Genomic DNA, 23355 nt, shown 5'->3' with positions numbered 1-23355 from the left:
ATGTCTTGTGTACATTTACGAGTAACATACAATTATGTTCAAATGAATACAGTATTATTCCGTTAATTGTATGATACCAATTCTTCTTATCTTTTTTACGTCATGCGCGTTTTATCTGTCTTCGAAAAATAATAACTTATAGATGGTTTTTAGTCGCCTTAACATTGACTGAATATGCAATATTAATACCGGGTAATCCGCAAAGAAGAATCTCAATACAATTATCATATTAATAACATACAAGACAGAACCTTACCTGGACTATTGCATTCCAGAAAAGTCACTTGATCAGATAGGTAAATGCAAATAACTATACGTATGTGAATAAACAAACGGTCTGGGAAAGTAACAAAGCTTTCATTACCAAACAAGCATTATCATAACACAAACTCGAATAATACATGTATATTGGTATTGATAATGATAATATTTATTTTTACAATAATGAAGTATGCTTTCGTCTGATGAATATGACATTTTCCCACACACATATTGCTACCAATTTTAGTTTTAAGAAGTAAAACATAACAAATAAAATGAGGAAAGATTTCATCCTTCTCGTAGATATTTGATACGATCCGTATTCGTATTCAACCTTCGCGCAAAGATTTGACTGGTTCCAATAGTAAATAGAACCTGATCCACACGCCATTACATCCCGCTTGATGATAGTCGATTCAAATAATGGTCTCATTAGACATTTTTCAAATAGATATTTACTTTTACATTTATCCTTGTAAACCATTACCACATTGTCAATCATGTAGCTTCATGATAATGCCACTTTGAAATTATTTCTTTTACCTTTGACCTTGACGGATGACCTTGACCTTGAAGAATGATATTGGCCTTGAACTTCCACCACTCAAAATGTGCAGCTTCATGAGAACGCCGCTTTGAAATTAAAAAAAAAAATACCTTGAAGGATGACCTTGACCTTGAACTTCCACCGCTCAAAATGTGTAGCTTCATGATAACACCGCTTTGAAATTATTTTTTTGACCTTTGACCTCTAAGGATGACCTTGACGAATGACCTCGCAGAATTCTATTAGACATAAAAAAAATTATTCCATTTATTTGGTTACAATAGTAAAATCAAAGCACTGAAGGCACTGTAGGTGTTCGCTGTTGTAAAATGTCGTCATTGATTAGCTTGTGCGCATTGCACAGGCTAATCAGTATGCACAGGCTAATCTTATTTGACATGCATTAAGCCCTGTTTTCCCTGAAAGCAGCCAATATGTACATATTTCAATGATAAACACCAGACTGGCCAATATCATCTTTACAAGCTGTTAAACACTATTAGTCATATAAACTCTCTGCAGAGTGCCAGTGGTGAACTAAAAAGGCAAATACACTGCGGTTCATCACATTCACATGTATGTTGAGGCACGAACGACAACTCTGCTAGGAGAATGGCATTTGTTGTCTGCTGCAACAGGCAGTGGTTTTCTTTCCATACCGTAGTTAAGGCTTCTAAGCACATACTGATTTGCAAAATATGGTCTGTTACATTAGCGTGAGCTAACGCTCACACTAAAAATGACGTTTTTTGGGGTGACATAAAAATTATAAAAATTTAATTTCTTAAAAATTTAACATATGTACTCCATTTTATTGGTAGTGTGTGGTTTAATTAAATGGTATATAATGTATCTTAGCTTATATAATATCTACATGTTTCCAATGTCATAGGTTATTAATTATTTTTACGCAATTAGAGATTTTTCAGTTTTATTGAAAAAGTACATGATATATAATGGGGAATTAAATCAAAACAATTCCCGTGACCCGATGTTTTATTTCATTTTTCATATAGTATTTGTATATATATCTTAAATATAAATTGTGGGCAAAATCTATTAGATGGAGAAAAAAAGTCAGCAAAACTGCAGCAACACCCTTTAATGTACATTATAGTTGTGTTTTTGTTTTTTTTCGGTCCGGTTAAATTTTCTACGGACCGGCATATTTTCTGAAATGCCAGTCCGAATGACTGGCAGATTTTTTCCAATTTTGCCAAGCCAGTAGGCCTAGTCTTAATTTGACTTGGAGAAATTTAGTACACTTCAAGATGCCCCTAATAAATTATGACTCGTTCAATCAATGTATCCAGCACAAATACATATTTGACATACATATTTTAACCGGGTAGAATGTCTAAGTTAGAGCTTTGTTACGCATGTGTTAATAGAATAACTCAGTCCGGATGGCACTCGGCCTGATAGCGAGATGACCCGGGTTCGAGTGCTGGACTGTGCACACAATTGTATCGCCCTGGGGCAAATAGTTCGCATACCTTTTTACATCATTAGGGGCGCGTATCCATATGAGAAATACATCTAATTGATGCTCATTTTCGCATCACACCAGATCTTAACTGAAATACGATGATATGACATCAATATATAATTCATGACAATTTATTGTTCTATTGGGCCAACTCATGGGAGAACAGGAGATCAATTGAAACTTATGGTCTGTATAATGAATATGATTTGTTGTATGATTAATTGTGTTTTTATTTTTCGTTCGAGAACCGGCTGTTCTCGGGAAGCATATTATTTATGCCCAAGCATAACGGCATGTTTGTACTCCCAGAGTTGTCATTCCTTGCTTTCACACACAATCTCTGCCATCACAACAAAATCCTACCAAATTTGGTAGGATTTTATTTTTCGGCATAGCTGTTTAACGTCACTTTTGACCTTAGATGACCTTCATTCATGAAAGGTCCCCAATGAATAAATCCGAATTGTGCATTGGCTAATAATACAAAATCACCGTAAACATTGGATGCATATCATTTGAACAGAAATATTAATATATTGTAAATAACATGGAAATTGCAAAAAAAAGCTGTGATGATTAAAAACATCCTCTAACCATTACATCGAAACTTTTTCCTTAGTTAACGAAGTATTATAGCATTAATCACATGTCTCTACAATTAAAAGAAGCTATAGACCAGTTGAATGTTATTGTTTACATTTTGGATTTTCTGCGCATGCGCAAAAACACTGGTTGGCAAAAACACTGGTTACAGTAACGTAAAACATGTATAACGGGCTCTTGTTTAGTCAATAAATAAGACCGAAATAAACATTAAATTAAAATATAGTGCAAATATATCATATTTAGTACCAAATAGATGTATATTCAAAAATCAAATTTCCTCGTCATAAAAATACGAAGTAGTTATAAGCATAGCGTAAACGTGATCGGAAGACTAAATACTGACAATTCCACAAAACAAAACAATAAATTAGCCGTGTTATTTCTGATAGTTAGACTTTAATAAATTATATTTCAACAATAATAAAAATGTATTAATTTTATTATAATTGTAAGTGGTTTGGATAGTGATATTTTTCATCAGCGATCGATAGTGTTAGAGGTGCATTTAATCAATTTTAAAACAAAGCCCTAAAAAGCGTAATACATTACTATTTTTAAATAGTGTGGTGATTTTCTTTAACATTAAATGACAATATTAATACAATTTAGCATACAAACGGAAAAAACCCTGCATATTATGCAAATTGAACTGTCTTTGCATGTATATTGAAATCTCTTTACAAGTAATAGGGAGTGATACAAATATAGCATTTTATGATAAATGCATATATTTAATTTATTTAACGCAAATATGTTTTACCCTATTGTGATTGCTTTTGTTCATTATGATGTTTCTTACACTGCAGTAATGTACAATCTTTACAGGTAATGGCTGAGTTTACTTTTGCCGGTACCCGTTAAATACCTTACTTGCGTAGCAGTAAAATTGCACAATATTTTTAATGTATAGTTATTAAACACTGTATTATTATGATTAAAATACCTAATATATATATTTCACGTTAATCCATTTCCGACAAATGTCTTCATTTTTATGTCCCCCACTATAGTAGTGGGGGACATATTGTTTTTGCCCTGTCTGTTGGTCTGTTGGTCCGTTGGTCTGTTGGTCTGTTGGTTTGTTTGCGCAAACCTTAACATTTTGCAATAACTTTTGTTATATTGAAGATAGGAACTTCATATTTGGCATGCATGTGTATCTCATGAAGCTGCACATTTTGAGTGGTGAAAGTTTAAAGTCAAGGTCATCCTTCAAGGTCACGGGTCAAATATATGTGGCCAAAATCGCTCATTTTATGAATACTTTTGCAATATTGAAGATAGCAACTTGATATTTTGCATGCATGTGTATCTCATGGAGCTGCACATTTTGAGTGGTGAAAGGTCAAGGTCAATGTCATCCTTCAAGGTCAGAGGTCAAATATATGTGGCCAAAATCGCTTATTTTATGAATACTTTTGCAATATTGAAGATAGCAACTTGGTATTTGGCATGCATGTGCATCTCATGGAGCTGCACATTTTGAGTGATGAAAGGTCAAGGTCATCCTTCAAGGTCAGAGGTCAAATATATGTGGCCCAAATCACTTATTTTATGAATACGTTTGCAATATTGAAGATAGCAACTCGATATTTGGCATGCATGTGTATCTCCATGGAGCTGCACATTTTGAGTGGTGAAAGGTCAAGGTCATCCTTCACAAGGTCAAGGTCATCCTTCAAGGTCAAACGTCATATAGGGTGACATTGTGTTTCACAAACACATCTTGTTTTAATGTAAAAATATTTTATTGAAGCAACTGTTCAGTATTTAAGCTTTAAACTTGGCTTAAATGACTGTTCAATATGCCAAAAGATGACATGGAGGTATCGTAACTTGTGTTTAATGACCAGTCACTCGTCTGCCACATGTGGTTTATTCAGGGACCCAAGTTTAGGTCCCTGGGTTTTACTTTATGACACCATGTTTGCTTTGTAATTGTCTGGGCAGTATCCGATCACAACGAGATAATCGGTTTGTGATGAACAGAGGTGCAATTAAACACCGGGATATAAAAGCTGCAACTAAGAGTGTCAAAATTAGTGTGAACAACTAAATAAAACAATTACATTAGTCAAGAGAATTAATTTAATGTGTAACAAGGTAAGTTTTTTCAGATATAAAGTTTCAAATCAGTTACCATATGTTGCGTACATAAAATAGACATATAGGTTGTTTGTTTTTATCATTATTTGTTTTTGTTCATTAAATTTAATTTATTCTGAATGAATTACAATTTCTGAGATTTTTTTAACTAAAAATGGTCGCGAAGAAGTGCCAAGTAGAGAGACTTTTGTGGTAACCACATATCGAGCTCTAAGATTGTGTTCTACTCCCGAATTCGTTATTAGTAAAAACGAATAATAACAACAATATAACCGTTCCAAAGATGCATTCCCTTGCATGCTTATGTTTTATATAGACATAATTAGTAAAATTATATTTGATATTGTGCATGATTATCATCAAAAACGATCACTCGTCAACTGGTCTATTGTTTACATGCCGTCGTGGTCACACTAAGCACTACAAAACAGGCTAGATAACACTTTACCGGTATGCAGTTGTTTGCCACTATCGACAAAGCGGGGGGTTGGGGGCTGTAGCCCCCGATACTAATGAAATATAGATGTGTTGGAAATATATCTGTCTTTGATTTATTCTAATTCAGATTTGCGTTTTATTAGTGTAAATATGTTTCCTTGTACTTTCTTTTGTTCATTTTTTATATAAAGTTCTGTCTTTTTGTAAAAAATTCATATCGCTATGATGCTTGTAATATTGAGTCTTTTATGTTTACATTCTACTAACATATTTACACATTACATGTATAACACATTATTTTGTATTTCATTTTAGCATTATGTTTATAGTATTTCAGTGGCGAATATGTTTTCTTATCCTTTTGATACTAATGTATTACTCAGTCAATTATGAAAACCTAGACATTGCAATACTTATTGACAATAAAACATACAATTTCCTAGTGGGCATCAAACGTTGTGCGAACGTTGCTGCAACGTAATATTTAGGTCGCAACGTCGGCAACCATTACCGAACGTTGCCACAACGTTGCATACATACGGAATATTACGCTAGTCAATTGTTTAAAGAGTTTGTATCACTCGAGTGGCTTGTGTGATAACGTATCAGCCTCGAGTGTGATGCGAAATAGCACAAGCCACGAGAGTGATACAAACTCTTGGAACAATTGGCTAGCGTAATATTCCTTTTATTATATACAACAACTAACGAAAACAGTTTACAATTGTATTGTTTACTTTAACAAAACTGACAAAACAATGACTAAAACGGTACGCCATAGTTTTAAGACGCGTTTGAATACAATTTATGTAAATTAACGTGCAAACATTCGAACCGCGAAAACACAGGTTTCCGACACGCTTACCTTAATGTCATCGTTAATCCAATGTTTATAACAATAAAGTTGACAACTTTAATCCGATGTTTATAACAAAAACGTTGAAACGATATGCACTTCCACTTCTATTCTTCCATGTCTTTATCGAAACTTAGTTTATACCACACTATTTTATTGTATTTCTATCGAAATAAACATTTAAGCATAATAAACACACTCTCCAAAATACGTTTTGAATTCGTTCGATATTTTTAACAAATAATTTACTGTTAAAAAACACCACGTCCGACATGTCCTTAAATTCCAACAAGTTTAGATAAAACTATTGTGTTTCGTCACAGAAATGACGTCACACGATGTTCTTCGTAATATATTTCGTAATATAAGTATTTATATTTTCGGTGCGCGTAATATGACGTCATTAAATGGGTCGAAGTAGTCCGGCTAGTATGGTAATACGGAATTGGAAACAGCGAGAAGCGTAATACGGGATTTTTTATTTCAACGATTGATACAACCTGTATTTTGTTAAATGCATTTAACAGGTATATAATGAAAAACATTATCACATGCTATACCCTGTTTCCAATGTTATACAACCATTATATAAATTTTAATATTACACATGTGTAATACAACATTTTTAAGCGTTTTCATTGGCTTAGTTTTCGTTTATTGACCAATCGCATTTTGCTATTTTGCTGAAATGACGTTGCAACGTCAAATGACGTAACGAAATGTAAACAACATTCGGGATTTTATCATTATGTTTGCGTAAATATTTATTTAATCTTCTCATTTAAAAGCATGTGATAAAAAAGATCTGACACTCGTTGTCATATCATACCATATTTTATTAAACTCGTCCAGGAAATTCGTTAGTAAGCTCGCCTAAGGCTCGCTTACTAACAAAATTCCTGAACTCGTTTAATAAAATATGGTATGATATGACAACTCGTGCCAGATCCTATATTTACCCGGACGTTTCATCAAACGTTGCAGTTTAGTTGTCACAATGGTGTATATGAAAGTCTTCCCGACGTTTTTTCCAACGTTGCTGCAACGTTGTATTTAGGTTGCGTTCAAACGTTGCAGTTTGGTTGTCACAATGGTGTATATGAAAGTTTTCCCGACGTTTTTTTCCAACGTTGCTGCAACGTTGTATTTAGGTTGCATTCAAACGTTGCAGTTTGGTTGTCACAATGGTCTAATTGAAAGTTTTCCCGACGTTTTTTCCCAACGTTGCTGCGACGTTTTTTCCCAACGTTGCTGCAACGTTGTATTTAGGTCGCATTAAAACGCAGTATTTTGTAACTCTTTTTTTAAATAATATAAAAAAAATAAACAAACTATTTACTTCCAACCGCTCTTTCGAGTATTATCGGCAGATATGCACACTGTCGAGTCCGTTTCCTAGGAAGAACCAGTACTTGGTGTCAAAAGAGGAGATAATAAAACGCTCACCGAGTAGGAATCGTACTTTATAATAATACATAGCATCAATGAAAATATGATTTCTTGTAAATTTTAGAAATTCATTTTTTTTTAATTTTACAAATCAGTATCTTAAACTTAAAGATGCTAAAGATGAACTTAAACTCAAAATCGCCGGATAAAATATTTTGTTTAAGTTGTGTTATGCATTAAAATGGTAGAATCTAGTTTCAACAAAAAATGATTAGTCAACATTTTTGTCTGGAGCTTTCAATTGTCGCCGTTGTGAGGTGAGGTGTCCGCCTAGTGATCGGGAGTTGGTGGGTTCGATTCCCAACCGGGGAGCGTTTCAATAACTCCTCTATAGACATCAAATAATTGTTCTGTCTAAGAAACGAACTCGAAAATGTCCATAATGGCCGATACTAATCGAAAGAGCCGTTGGCAGTAACAAAAATAATTTATTTTATATTATTTAAAAAAATAGAATTAAAAAGTACTGCGTTTTAATGCGACCTAAATACAACGTTGCAGCAACGTTGGGAAAAAAACGTCGCAGCAACGTTGGGAAAAAACGTCGGGAAAACTTTCATTTAGACCATTGGTAAAACCAAACTGCAACGTTCGAATGCAACCTAAATACAACGTTGCAGCAACGTTGGATGCCAACTGGGTTCACCTCTTCTTGTTCTTCATTTCTTATTTGTTTATACAGTAAAATATATTATCTTATTATCACTCACTACCTTCATTAAAATACATGCTCGCTTCATTCCGTCTTCTTTCACTGGTCGCAAACATTTCAACATCAACGCCGTATATCTTTTTAAAGATATTGCTTGTTTGGTTTAAGTATTATATTATGAAAAGCAGTATCATTTTCTTTTATATTTTGAAACTAGTGTATAAGTTAAGATTCATCATACAAATATTAATTGCTTACATTTAAAAAAGTATAAGTAAAAAGTAACAACGTTAAAATAATTGTACCACGTGGCTAGGCTATCATCACGTGTTTGGTTGTGAAGGCAGGGATCTAGCATTCTATACATAAATGGTGACGTCACTATGTTATTGTCAGTAAGACCGGTGTGACACAATGAGGGATCTAGTGAAATCTATGCGCGGAGGTTGATGCCCGTTATGATGCACACAAACCAGTTTTACTGGCGACCGTATTGACTCATCAAGAGATCACGTGATCGCAAAATGGCGTCGTTTGCGAATTTTATTTTCATTTGTTACTTGCTTGCACTTTTCGCTTAAAACATAACGCAGCAATGAAAGGGGCACGATTTATCAACAAACAACCGCTATTGTGCAAAGATCGGTGAGTAATTTAATGTCATTTCAGCATGAACAGAACTGATTAATCATTGAATTGTGCTTCTGCAAATTCTAAAATAAACAATACAAGATATCCCGGTGTGACCCAAATTCGACGATGTAACGGTTACATGACGCAATATTTAGCAAATAATGAAAGAAATAATAAAATGTTTAATAGCACAAAATAATAATTTTAAACTCGGCTGTATTACTTTGAAATGATTCCAAGACAATAATCATCCATTTAATCAATACAAATAGAACATCGTCGAATTTAGGTGTCGTCGAATTCGGGTTGCGGTAGGATACTTACTTGTAGCTCTATCTTAGTTTTTTTAGACATTTGTTGGTCTTGGCGACACAATTCTACAGCAACCACAGGTGGCAAACTCTCAATTGTCCGGATTATTCCGGAAATCCAGATTTCAGCCACCCAGGGTCGATTTTTAGATCAGTGTAAATCCGATAAGTTATTTTTTGCGGGGGTGGGGGAATTCGTTTGAACTTTGAAAGCGCTATCATTTGAGAACGAAATTAATATATTTGTTTAAGCTTCATCGTCTTTCTGGAAATTTGCAATTGGTTACCGACCTCCAGTTATTTTATTTATTTATTTCTGATTGGCGAGCGGATGGCACGTACATGAGCGGTAACTGACGAAAAATCAAATCTACTTTCTAAAAATCTTACAAGTCAACAAAACATAACGTTGCACATATCCGCCATCATGAAATATTCTAAGTCATCCATTAGCAAAGTAAAGCAGTTCAACAGCATATTGTAAAGCAATATGTTAACCAAATGATATATTGATCATGTATTTGCTAGCCAAATGGGTTTCATTTTTCGGCATTCAAACAATATGCACATTTTATTTCATGTGCAAAACATGTACATTTTTTTTTATTGTCTGCAAAACATGTACATTTTTTTATTGTCGTTTTTTTGGATACTGCATTTTTCGCCCATTTAATCTATGCTTGACGTCTTTAATAAACAGACCAATACATATGTGGTGATGTGGACGGTATTATTTTTACCAGAAATTGCAACTAGAAAGACAATACAATAGTACAATTAGTGATGGGGGGCATTGCCTTTTATCTCCGTTGGAGACCTGCATTCCAGACCCACCGGCCATGACAGTTAATGTTGTTCAATTTTTAGAGGTTTTAATTTATTTTCTGTTTTTAATTTAAAGCTTTGGAATCAATTGGTGCTAATTTAAAACTCATATATGACGTGTGACATTTAAAGATAAATTATCATTGATTAGAGATTTAGACATATGTTGTACAATGTTGATTCAATACGTTTTTTTCTTTTTTCATGTGTAATACCCGTGCAGGGTTGACATAACATCCAGTGCTTTCCACATGATTTTTTTCAGGCGCCCCGGGGCTGATAGGGGTTGATTTTTTAGCTCATCTATTTTTTTAATAAAGAAAAATGAGCTATTGTCATCACCTTTGCTTCGGCATTAGCCTTCGGTAAAGTTTTGCGTTTAGGTCCACTTTTCTCATAAAGTATCAATGCTATTGCATTCAAACTTGGTCCACTTACTAACTATCATCAGGGGACTGGGCAGGCAAAGTTAGATAACTCTGGCTTGCATTTTGGCAGAATTATGTGCCCTTTCTATACGTAGAAAATTGAAAATTTTGGTTAAGTTTTGTTATTAGGTCCATTTTATTCCTTAAGTATCAAAGCTATTGCTTTCATACTTGCAACTCTTACTAACTATCACAAGGGAACTGTGCAGGCAAAGTTATGTTACTCTGACCGGCATTTTGACAGAATTATTTGCCCTTTTTATACTTATAAAATTGAAAATTTGGTTAAGTTTTGTGTTTAGGTCCACTTTTTTCCTAAAGTATCAAAGCTATTGCTTTCATACTTGCAACACTTACTAACTATTGTGAGGGGACTGTGCAGGCAAAGTTATGTAACTCTGACTGGCATTTTGACGGAATTATGGGCCCTTTATACTTGAAAATTTGGTTAAGTTTTGTGTTTTGGTCCACTTTACCCCTAAAGTATCATAGATATTGCTTTCATACTTGGAGCACTCGCAAACTATCATAAGGGGACAGTAAAGGACAAGTTGCATAACTCTGGTTGTCATTTTAACAGAATTAAAGCCCTTTTTTGACTTACCGTAGGTTTCCATGTAAAGCGCGCAGTGTTTTACCTCCAAAATTCAAATTAAAAAGCTGGTGCGCACTATACATTGATACAACGCTATCCTGGCTGCTAAATTGGTAAAAAGTATGTTGTATAATTGTAAATAATCAAAATGACCGCCATGTTTTTTTCCAGAAAACTACCACCCTATAATCGTACAGACTGAAGGGCCATTGTCGAAACAACAAGAAGTCGCTACTGGTAGATATGAACGTGGAAGAAGAAGTTTTGGTCAAAAATAAATTTGTTTGAATAAACTTGCGGACATTTCTTTGTTTGTATTTTTACACTTCTTTATTGATGAATTACGATGGGGATTGTTGTCGACATTCTGGAGAGCAGGCAAGGATAGGTGCGAACGATGTCTTTTTTGCCGGTAACGGTAGGTGTGAAAGGGGGTCATTTTGCACTTCGTAATTGGCAGATGTTATTGAGTAATATGTGCCACGACTTGTTTAGACGCTAATTGACATTTGAGTCACTTATTGACACTTGAGAACGTGAAGATATGCAATTGCATTTTGTGTGTATTAATACTGAACGTTCAACAGTGGTGTACCTCAACAACTGTATCCCTGTCTCCCATGCGACATTCAAATTTACCGGTAATGCTCATGCTTTCCCCCCGCGGAAAAATCACATGATGTACACTAATTCTTATTTTCTCACGTTTTTTTTAGGAAATGCACGTGGACTGTTAATCTTTTGCTAGAAAATTACAAAATTGTCAGAAAAGTATAGTGCTATGCAACCCATGCTCCTAATCATAATGACGCTTCCTATTTTGAATGCTTAATTAAGCTTTCCAATGCCCTGGATTATTGGATTGTGCAATAATATAAAAATGGCGGCCATTTTCTGTCCGATTTGGTGGTTTTATTGTCTTTAAATATTTTTTTCTCCATTTTTGCATTTAAAAAACAGCCTGCGCGCTATACACGGGAGCGCGCTATACGTGGAAACCTACGGTAGTAACTTTGAATATATGGTTACATTTTGTGTTTAGATCCACTTTACTTCTAAAGAATCAAGGCTATTGCTTTTAAACTTCAAATACTTTCATGCTATCATGAGGGTACTGTACCTGGCAAGTTGAATTTTACCATGACCTTTGAATGACCGTGACTCTCAAGGTCAAATTATTAAATTTTGCTAAAATTGCCATAACTTCTTTATTTATGATAAGATTCAATTGATACTTTGACAAAACAACTTTTACCTGACATACCACAATAGACTCCACCCAAACCATCCCCCACGCCCCCCCCCCCCCCCCCCAATCTCCCCCCCCCCGCCCTGAATCATCCCTCAACCCCCCCCCCCCCCCCATAACTTCTATGTCCCTTGAGATATATATTCTTCATATTTGGTATGGACAAGGCCTTTCCATACGCACACAAAAAATTACCCCTGTGACCTTGACCTTGCACTCAGGGTCCGCGTTTAGGTTTCAAAATCTGTGTTTTGGTTTCAAAAAATTCTCATAACTTCTAAATCCCTTGAGATATAACCTTCATATTTGGTATGCATGTGTATATGGACAAGGCCTTTTCATACGTACACAAATTTTTACCCCTGTGACCTTGAACTTAGGGTCCGCGTTTAGGTTTCGAAATCTGCGTTTAGGTTTTGAAAAATGCTCATAACTTCTATGTTCCTTGAGATATAACCTTCATATTTGGTATGCATGTGTACATAGACAAGGCCTTTCCATAGGCACAAATTTTTTTACCCCTGTGACCTTGACCTTGAAGTAAGGGTCCGCGTTTAGGTTTCGAAATATGCGTTTAGGTTTTGAAAAATGCTCATAACTTCTATGTCCCTTGAGATATAACCTTCATATTCGGTATGCATGTGTATATGGACAAGGCCTTTCAATTCGCACACAAATTTTGACCCCTGTGTCCTTCACCTTGAAATTAGGATCCGCGTTTAGGTTTCGAAATCTTCATTTAGGTTTCGAAAAAAGCTCATAACTTCTATTTAGCGTTTATAGGGGGCATAAGTCATCCTATGGTGACAGCTCTTGTTTTTAATTAAAGATCATCTAATAAATGACCACCACACCCTCACACTATACCCCCCCACGCCCACCCCAAAAAAATAATTATTATGCCCCTGGTAGGGTGGCATATAGCAGTTGAACTGTCCATCAGTATGTCCGTCATTCTGTCCGTCCCAAAAAAACTTTAACATTGGCCATAACTTTTTCACTTTTGAAGAAAGCAACTTGATATTTGGCATGCATGTGTATCTCATGGAGCTGCAGATTTTGAGTGGTGAAAGGTCAAGGTCATCCTTGAAGGTCAAATGTCAAATTTATGGTGTCTGTCCGTCCGAAAACTTTAACATTGGCCATAACTTTTTCAATATTGAAGATAGCAACTTGATATTTGGCATGCATTTGTATCTTATGGAGCTGAACATTTTGAGTGGTGAAAGGTGAAGGTCAAGGTCATCCTTCAAAGTCAAATGTCAAATATATGGCGTCTGTCCGTCCGAAAACTTTAACATTGACCATAACTTTTTTAATATTGAAGATAGCAACTTGATATTTGGCATGCATGTGTATCTCATAAAGCTGCACATTTTGAGTGGTGGAAGTTCAAGGTCATGCTCATCCTTCAAGGTTAAAGGTAAAAAAAAAAGAAAAATTCAAAGCGGCGTTCTCATGAAGCTGCACATATTGAGTGGTTGAAGTTCAAGCTCAAGGTCATTCTTCAAGGTCAAGGTCATCCTTCAAGGTCAAGGTAAAAAAATATTCAAAGCTGCGTTATCATGAAGCTGCGCATTTTGAGTGGTGGAAGTTCAAGGTTAAGGTCATCCTTCAAGGTAAAAAAAAATAATTCAAAGAGGCGTTCTCATGAAGCTGCACATTTTTAGTGGTGGAAGTTCAAGGTCAAGGTCATCCTTCAAGGTCAAAGGTAAAAAGAAATGAAAAACGGCGTTCTCATGAAGCTGCACATTTTGAGTGGTGGAAGTTCAAGGTCAAGGTCATCCTTCAAGATCATCCTTCAAGGTCAAGGATCAAAAAAATTTCAAATTTCAAAGCGGCGTTCTCATGAAGCTGCACATTTTGAGTAGTGGAATTTCAAGGTCAGGGTCATTTTTTTTCAAGGTCAAGGTCATCCTTCAAGTTTTAAGGTCAAAAAAATTAATTCAAAGCGGCGTTATCATGAAGCTGCACATTTTGAGTGGTGGAAGTTCAATGTCAAGGTCATCCTTCATGGTCAAGGTCCTCTTTCAAGGTCAAAGGTCATAAAAAATATTTCAAAGCAGTGTTCTCATAAAGCTGCACATTTTGAGTGGCGGAAGTTCAAGGTCAAGGTTATCCTTCAAGGTCAAAGGTAAAATAAAAAAAATAAAAAATAAATTTCAAAGCGGCACAATAGGGGGCATTGTGTTTCTGACAAACACATCTCTTGTTTTTTTCAAACATGGTTAAAAAACACAACTTTGTATTTTTATTATTTTATTTTTAAAATACCGTCCAACCATTCCACCCAAGAATCCCCCCCCCCCCCCCAAAATAAAAATAATTTTTTTTTGTGCATTTTTGGAAGATGCAATGCAATAAATGACCACACCCCTCTCCACTCCACCCCTCCCTCCTTTGTGATTGAAATTGAGATAGGTCCCTACACCTTTAAAAAAAAAATAGATGAGCGGTCTGCACCCGCAAGGCGGTGCTCTTGTTTTTTAATTTAACGTGTCAATTCACGTTCTGTGGTGCGTTATAACTCAAAGAAATACAGCGTCAAAAGACGTCATTTGGTGCGCGATTCCCCAATACATCTGTTTCAACCCGACTCTTTTACTGTATACTTAACTTACTACTTTTCAAGTTTCTATTTATTACCCGAAAATCCCGTTTATTCCATTTTTATAAATCACTTTCTGGTAAATATTTACTTTATTTCTTTAACACAAACCTTGCCATTTTTCTAAAGTATCAAATATATTTTAAGTGACTATTTATAGATTTGATGAAATATTGCCTCTGAACATGCGTCAATCCCTTGACATGCTGTGTGCTTGTTAACGCGCTCAATACACGCACGTTGTTATGCAAATGACGCAATGTTGTATATGCTGCATAATTTTCACGCTCTTTTTAATTGAGAAAAAAGATTCAACACAAAATAAATTTGCACTGCTAATTTGAAGCAATAATATTTTACCGTTGCGGTAACATTTACATTCGGAAGTGTGTTTCGGATTAAAAATGCGTTATCATCGACTTACGGGAATGGGTTTCGGATTACAAATTTAACTGTTCCCATTTGAGATTTCAACAAATATTAACAGTTGCGTTATGAATTCAACGATCATTTGTTTAAACACTCTACGAGTCGAATAAGTGTTTTGACGGAATTATGCCTGAAATCCACGTTGTCCACGAGGATTACGGCCTGTTGCTTTCATCAGTCTTCTAAGTATCAATTATCTGACTAAACATTTAGAAGTTTGAGTAATTAATTCAACGAAAATTTGCGCATTACGTGTCGAATAAATGTCAGAAAAAACGAGGTGAATCAGTTCTATAAATGGACATGATGAAATATACATGTACTGGAATTAAATTGTCATCGCATAATTGTAACCGTGAGTTATTTGCACAATTTACTCGCTATAAGTCAGTGTCCGACAAATCCGGAGCCCGGGGGCTACCGAAATTTTTCATCTGGCTACTGAAATTTTCCAGCTGACGCCCGCCGGGCTACTATAAATCTATAAGAGCGGTAGCCCGGTTTATTGACAGACATACGTAGAATAAACACGCTGACCATGTGTTTGTACACTGTGTATTGCTTATAATCCGATAACAAAGTGCAATCAATTATCTAATCAGTCACCGATCACTTGCGGTAATGTCTTAAACAGTAACAGTATATTTTAATCATCCAATCAGAATCAACATTTGTCGTCTGCTAATAATATAATGAGAGCCGGTTGGATAGTTGGCGCACATGATGCAACATCATTTCGCAGTTTGGAATTCTTTGTTAACCGCAACAATGAGTAAAAGCGACAACGTTTTTGATGTCGTTAAATATCCAAGGACGCCAAACATTAAATAAATCAAAACAATAGCGGATTCTTCAAAACGGTAACGAAACCGAAAATGAATATTAATGACAAATTTGTGAACGCGGTTAACACCTGCTAATTAGTTTGCATTGTCAATTAATAATTGGATTTATCGACTGTTAATCAATAATCCCATATATGCCCGATTTATATTTTTAAAACCAAATTATGGGTGGGTAATATAGACGATAAGAGTCATAAACACAAACGTTTGAAATTTTCTAAAATGTCAAATGAATTTCGGCATATGGTTCTATTTAAAGATATGATGAAATAGCTCCCAATCAGGACCGTTGTATTGCAACATGCGTAAATAACTTTCCACGGTTTGCACGCGTTGTGTACAGCTAATGTAGGTTACAAAATTCTACATGAATTTCTTTGTCCTGATAAAAAGCGCGCGAAAATTGGCGTGGGTGTATTTATTTGTAAATAAAAATTTCGTAGCGGGTACAGCATTGAGATCATTTAATTTCCATTAAAAGTTTCGTTGCGAATTTCACCTAAAGTACCGGGGTATCTCGCGTATTATTTGGCATTGACATTTTCTCTTAATAAAATATCATGTAAACACGCTGTATCTTTACCGTTACGCTGTATCAGTTCCTTCATTATTGAAACAATTATTGTATTGTATACTGACTGCACACAAGTGTCGTAACATACGGATGCAATACGTAAATTCGGACAGTACTTAAAGTCGGACACAAGTAAATAAATGATTTAATACTCTTGATTTCTTGAAACTCGGTATTTGTTGTTAAAAAGGGCAATTGCATTGATTAACACCATACGAGTCAATCGTATTGATCATCTAAACGCTTTATTTATGTTTACGACTTAACGTGCTGTACGAATTTAAGTACACATACATGTAATATCTACATGTAGTATATGATTTTATTTGGTACATTTACATTTAAGTACACGGTGCCTGTACTGTAACATTAATTTACGATATTGACTGTGTACATCAGACTTCTTGCTGTTTTATGTATATGTACCGGTATGTATACATATTATGTATATGTAAATGAAGAAATTAAATAAAGATGAAAACCTGCCTCTTATCATTTTGTAGGAAAATTTTATGGGCTACCAAATATTTTTATTGGTAGCCAAGTGGGCTACCTGAAAAATAAGAAATTTGTCGGACACTGATAAGTAATTAATTGTTTACCACTTGCAATTAATTTCTCGTATTAATTATGAGTCATAGGTAACACTTGTTTACAGTAAAAAGGTGTGATGATGACGTCCGAAACCGTCTTTAATGTACTGTACTGTACTTGTTACCGGTTTTATATTACATAAATGGTACAACTTCTTGCTAATACAGCTGCAATAAACTCTTACTTTGTGACTGACGTCAATAAAAAATAATGGTCAATAGTTAACCCCGCCCTCGTAAGCATTCGCGTAACCAATAATTATTGGTAGATGAACATCACAGTTTGACAACTGGAAAGTTACCTGATACATCCTTGTCAGCATTTAAATGACTGTTTAATGTGGCTAGAATAATTGATATGCCCGTCTTATCAGTTGATTATCCATTACCCCATGTGGTGTTTATGGCGATTACTTGTGAAAGTAGGTACCGAGTGCTCTTTTAAAACAGGGGATATTGATACTCTGATAGAGAAACCTTGAATTTTTTTGACAATCTCCACTTTCTTTTACTGAAAATACACTGATCGGAAAATTTCAAGCGCCCCGGGGACTCTGATTTCGAAATTCAAGCGCCCTGGCGAAGGATCATTAAATGGCCTGTGGAAAGCCCTGACTTCATAAGTACCTGATTTGCTGATAAAATTCATCCAATTAAAATCACTTTAAAATACTGTGTTGTTTTTATATCAGAAAAATTGACAAGTTGAGTGACGGTTCTATCATAAAAGGGGCCTGCTAAATCTACCCTTGTCATATCTGGAAGATTAATATGAAAACTGCTTGTTTAAAATGATAATTACAAACCCTTTTAGTTTAAACATGTTAATACCAAAAAATGTGCCAAAATAAAAATATCAACAATGAGATTTCCTCATATATGTCTGAATCTGTGGCTACATTTGATACATACATGTATGTCATTTTATTATCCCCACGCTTTTTAAAAAAAAGGTGGGGATATTGTGGTTATCTCCGCCGTCCGTCTGTCTGTCTGTCTGTCCGTCCGTCCTGGCCACTATCTCCTCCTACACTAAAAGCACTAGAACTTTGAAACTTACACACATGGTAGCTATGAGCATATGTGCGACCCTGCACTATTTGGAATTTTGATCTGACCCCTGGGTCAAAAGTTATAGCGGTTGGGGTGGGGCCGCGTCAGAAATTATCACTCATTTTTTTAGGTTATTTTACATTTACTTCTTTATTTCTACACCGATTCACTTCAAATTGATACTGGACCTCTCTTATGACAATACGGTCAATCTCAACCATGCATGGCCCCATTCCCTACCCTGGGGCGCCCCGCCTACATAGGCCACACCCACCAAAAATTTCCATTTACTATAATTTTTTCATTTCTACACGGATTCACTTCAAATTGATACTGAACTTTTGTTATGACATTAGGGTCAATCTCAACTATGCATGGCCCCAATCCCAACCCTGGGGCGCCCGCCCACATAGGCCACACCCACCAAAAAATTCCATTTACTATAATTTTTTCATTTCTACACGGATTCACTTCAAATTGATACTGAACTTCTCTTATGACTTTAGGGTCAATCTCAACTATGCATGGCCCCATAACCAACCCTGGGGCCCCGCCCACATAGACCACACCCACCCAAAATTGCCTTTACTATAATTTCTTCATTTCTACGCCGATTCACTTCAAATTGATATTGAACTTCTCTTATGACAAAACAGTCAATCTCAACTATGCATGGCCCCATTACCAACCCTGGGGCGCCCCGCCCACATAGACCACACCCACCCAAAATTGCCTTTTACTATAATTTCTTCATTTCTACACCGATTCACTTCAAATTGATACTGAACCTCTCTTATGACAATACGGTCAATCTCAACTATGCATGGCCCCATTACCAACCCTGGGGCCCCGCCCACATAGACCACACCCCACCCAAAATTGCCTTTTACTATAATTTCTTCATTTCTACACCGATTCACTTCACATTGATACTGAACTTCTCTTATGACAATACGGTCAATCTCAACTATGCATGGCACAATTACCAACCCTGGGGCGCCCTGCCCACATATGTCACACCCACCCAAAATTGCCTTTTACTATAACTTCTTCATTTCTACACCAATTCACTTCTAATTGATGATGAACTTCTCTTATGACAATACGGTCAATCTCAGCTATGCATGGCCCCATTACCAACCCTGGGGCACACCTAGGTCAAACATTCGGCGTGGGGATACGCGTCGGCCTCTGCCACGCCATTTCTAGTTTTTATTTTGTTTCAGAATTCAGATACCTGAGACCAGACATAGTACTCTGGTAGATCAAAATCATGAATAATTACGGCAAGACAATGGACAGTTCTCACATGTCCCTCAGACTCAAATCACCTCCAAAAGAAACACAGAAAAATGGTATTATGCTTGATAGCTGGCATCTTTGATTGTAGCAAATTTTGCCTACATGTATACAAGACTTGTTTAGCCACTCCTGACGTCCTGTGCTCCAGCTTGACCTAAAATGAAGGGTGCAGTACGCTGCTGCCCCTAGGTCCCACCCTGCCCTTCGGACCCTCGTCATGCCCTTTTTTGTTGTGATCACATTATTTTGCAGCAAATTTTATTAGTACATGAGTTTACAGAGTGAAAAAAGTATTTTTTTCAATTATAAAAACACTGTTTAAACAGTGGTAGTATGAAATATATAACACTCATTGGTTGTTTCAATACATTAACAGAGAACAACGACGGTAGTATGAAATGTGTAACTATGGTAGTATGAAATAATATTATATAACTCTCAGTTGTATTGAAAATATGCCACAGGGTTAATATGACTGCGTGAGCTTCAGTGCCCTTTGGACAAAATTTTTAAATCCTAGCTGAAGAACTGCAATATGGACTTCTGTTTGTCTGTCCCTTTCATTGCCTGAAGACACAAACCTGCCCACAGCCGTTCTCTTACGCTTTTCACATACAAATGTCAAACTTGCAGGTATTTTCCCTTTGATATGAAGTTGTGCATTTGTGTTCACCATCCAATGTTAAAAATTACCAAAGTTATGTCCCTTTTTTCAACTTAGACATTGCTGCCCATTAACTTTAAGGCATGCTGCGTTGTGACAAAAAATCTAGTTTGAAAAGATTTAATAGCGCGCGTTCTTTGGTATGTTCTCCTTAATACATCTTGGTATCAGGATGGTAATAGATTTTGAAAACTAGGAATCACATTAACATTGCTTGAAAGTTTAATGGGTTAGATGAAAATTTCAGGAAATAATATACTGAAGCACAGAGCTATTTTGTTTAAAGCATACTAGTCAGCGATTTTGTTCCTTCTTTATTAAGTACCAGCAAACGGCACTTTCCTAATTGGGGAAAAAAATTCCCAATTGGTATCCAAACATTTCCCAATTGAAAGTTTGCACATTACCAGTACTTTCCTTGGACATGAAAAAGTCAAGTGGAAAAACCAACCCATATGATTATATTTCCAAGCGAGGCTCAGATTTTGTTGTTGTTTTTTTCTCTATGATCATTATTTTGAATTGCATTCTAAAAATGTTGATTTATAGAAGGATATTTTTGAAATCCGATACTCAAAGAGTCCAATGAATTCAAAAGAGTGAAGCCCTGAATAATGTCCCAGATTAGCCTGTGCAATCTGCAGACACGACACTGCAGACTGCACAGACTAATCTGATATACAGACTAATCTTTACACACATGCATTAAACACCCTTTTCACAGAGTAAGGCCAATTTTTATTTCAGATGCAGCTGATCTCTTTATGAACTTCGCCAACCTGTCGCCCACAACTCAAAAAAATCTCAACCTGATAATAAAAAGTCTGTCAACAGGAGAAGGTAACTTTGATCGTTTAGTGTGACACAGCGCTTTGAAAATGTTTGCTTATTGCAGCCTTGCTATGAGGAAATCGGGCTCAATGCATGTTTGTTAAGCGTTGTCCCTGACCTAATATAGCGGAATATTAATTGAGCATTTGCAGCAAAGTGTTTGATAAACATCTAAACATGCTTATACACCAACATATCATTGCTCTTTTGTACATTTGCAGCTCGTGTGGAAGATCGCTATGGCAAACCACACATTGAATATAAAGGTGTGAGGTGAGAGAACTGTTGTTTATTTGTTCAAATTTCGGTCCGGTAGAGGGACCCATTCCTAATGGAAAAAAGTATACATGTACATTTTTGCCCAAATGGGACCTAAACATTCCCAATTGAAGGTTTCCAAAAATAATAATATTTTTTAGTCTTAAAGGCTCTATAAAGGTGACAAATCCAATTATTATACATATCAACTGGTCAAATTTTTACCGGATTTCAGTTACTCTTGCATAAAAACTGCTGATAACACAGCCTAGGTACAACGTTGCCAAGAATTATGGAAGATATACCCGTTTCATAATTGGAAGAAATGTTTACATTTTTGCAACTAACATGAGTGTAGCCTCAGAGCGGTGACATATGCTAAAAATGGCTGAAAGAAAATTCAATTTAAATTCGATTTTAAACAACTTTTTATAAGCAGAAAGTAACTTATAAGTTCACTACAAACGTTTTAACCATTTAGAAGAGACCTACTTTGTGAGTAATACCGGAAAACGTTAAAAATCATCGATATATTTTTGGTGACCTGAGTCACTTTCTCTTTCTCGAGTAAACAGCGATGTAAAGAAACGGTTTGTTTGTAAACACAATTGACTTGGAGGACACTTTATTTTGACAAAACAAGTTGTATTGCTCATTTTTTTATTGTAATGTCCAATAGCATACATATATTGTTTTTTGATAACCTTTATAAATAAAATATTAAAATAATATTTAAAAATCGGTAAATAATTACGGATCTTCACCTTTATAGAGCCTTTAACATGTCAATTATCTCCAAATCCAGATCTTTAAGTTGAACCTTAGAAAATATAATCCTTAAATCACTTTTACAGTCAATTATAAAGTATTTGTGAGCATAAAATCCACAACATTAATTTCCCAATTGTTGACAAAAGTATGCGATATTTCCCAAACCAAAATGGTAAAAAAACACACTGGAGAATCAAGCTAAGATTGATCAGGGTTCATATGAAAAAATGGTATCTTGCTAATTGATTGTTTAAGAATTAGTCCATGAGTTCATTTATAATTAAAAGAAATTAAAATTGAGAAATTGTGTTGTGTCCGGCCACTGCAAACATATCTTTATATAAGCTGCCTTCTTTGCAAATTGGGTGTTATGCAAGTGCGTAAAGTGTGAAATCATATTAGCCTGTGCAGTCAACCTTGGCTAATAAGGAGTGACATTTTCCTCCTAAACTGGATTTGTGCAAACAAGAGACTTCCTTAAAATGAAAAATTCCATATAAAAGCGGCAGGTGTCCTCCCTGAATAGCCTGTGCATACTACACAAGCGAATGTGAGACAGCTCTTTACGCACAGCCATATAGCTCAGTTTTCACAGAAATGGGCTCACATGATCTGTTTTTGAATCCTTATAGACAACTTCACTGTGATGTGTTCAACACCAACAAACAAACAAAAAACAAGATTACATGTAAAATCGGGTATACAGGTTTTTGTCCGGCCATTTGGGGAAGTCTGGTCACATTAAAAAAATATTGACACATCAGGACAAAATCATATGATAAATAAAAGTTATATACTTTGTTAGAAGTTTTTTGGGGAAGTGGAAACAATCTACAATTGTGTACTGAGCACTGGCTCATCTAAAATGACACCTTTGGGTACACAGGGGTGTCAATTTTCCGGATTATTCCGGAATTCCGGATTTCAGCCGTCCAGGGTTGATTTTGAGGTGAATGTAAATCCGATGAGTTTGTTTAAGGCG

At 35.6% G+C, this 23355-nt stretch overlaps 2 protein-coding genes across 4 annotated transcripts in view; one reads left to right on the top strand and one right to left on the bottom strand.

Annotated features, from left to right (window-relative positions):
* LOC127849905 (thioredoxin domain-containing protein-like) overlaps positions 1-23355 on the bottom strand; it is a 322209-nt gene that overhangs the window by 193220 nt on the left and 105634 nt on the right. The gene's annotated exons all lie outside the window — the stretch shown is intronic.
* LOC127851086 (uncharacterized) overlaps positions 8915-23355 on the top strand; it is a 34979-nt gene continuing 20538 nt past the window's right edge. The window contains exons 1-5 of one of the 3 annotated variants that reach the window (XM_052384579.1): positions 8915-9049; positions 11368-11433; positions 19774-19902; positions 21261-21353; positions 21566-21617. In XM_052384579.1, the coding sequence (XP_052240539.1) occupies positions 19821-19902; positions 21261-21353; positions 21566-21617 (227 nt within the window). In that variant the 5' untranslated portion in view covers positions 8915-9049; positions 11368-11433; positions 19774-19820. The remainder of the gene's footprint in view (positions 9050-11367; positions 11434-19773; positions 19903-21260; positions 21354-21565; positions 21618-23355) is intronic. The other 2 variants (XM_052384580.1, XM_052384581.1) reach the window with 2 other exon arrangements.

This window comes from Dreissena polymorpha, chromosome 11 (assembly GCF_020536995.1).
Source record: "Dreissena polymorpha isolate Duluth1 chromosome 11, UMN_Dpol_1.0, whole genome shotgun sequence".
Classification (NCBI taxonomy): Eukaryota; Metazoa; Mollusca; class Bivalvia; order Myida; family Dreissenidae; genus Dreissena; species Dreissena polymorpha.
Note: the sequence above shows the minus strand (reverse complement) of the source record. Positions and strands in the feature narration are given on the sequence as shown.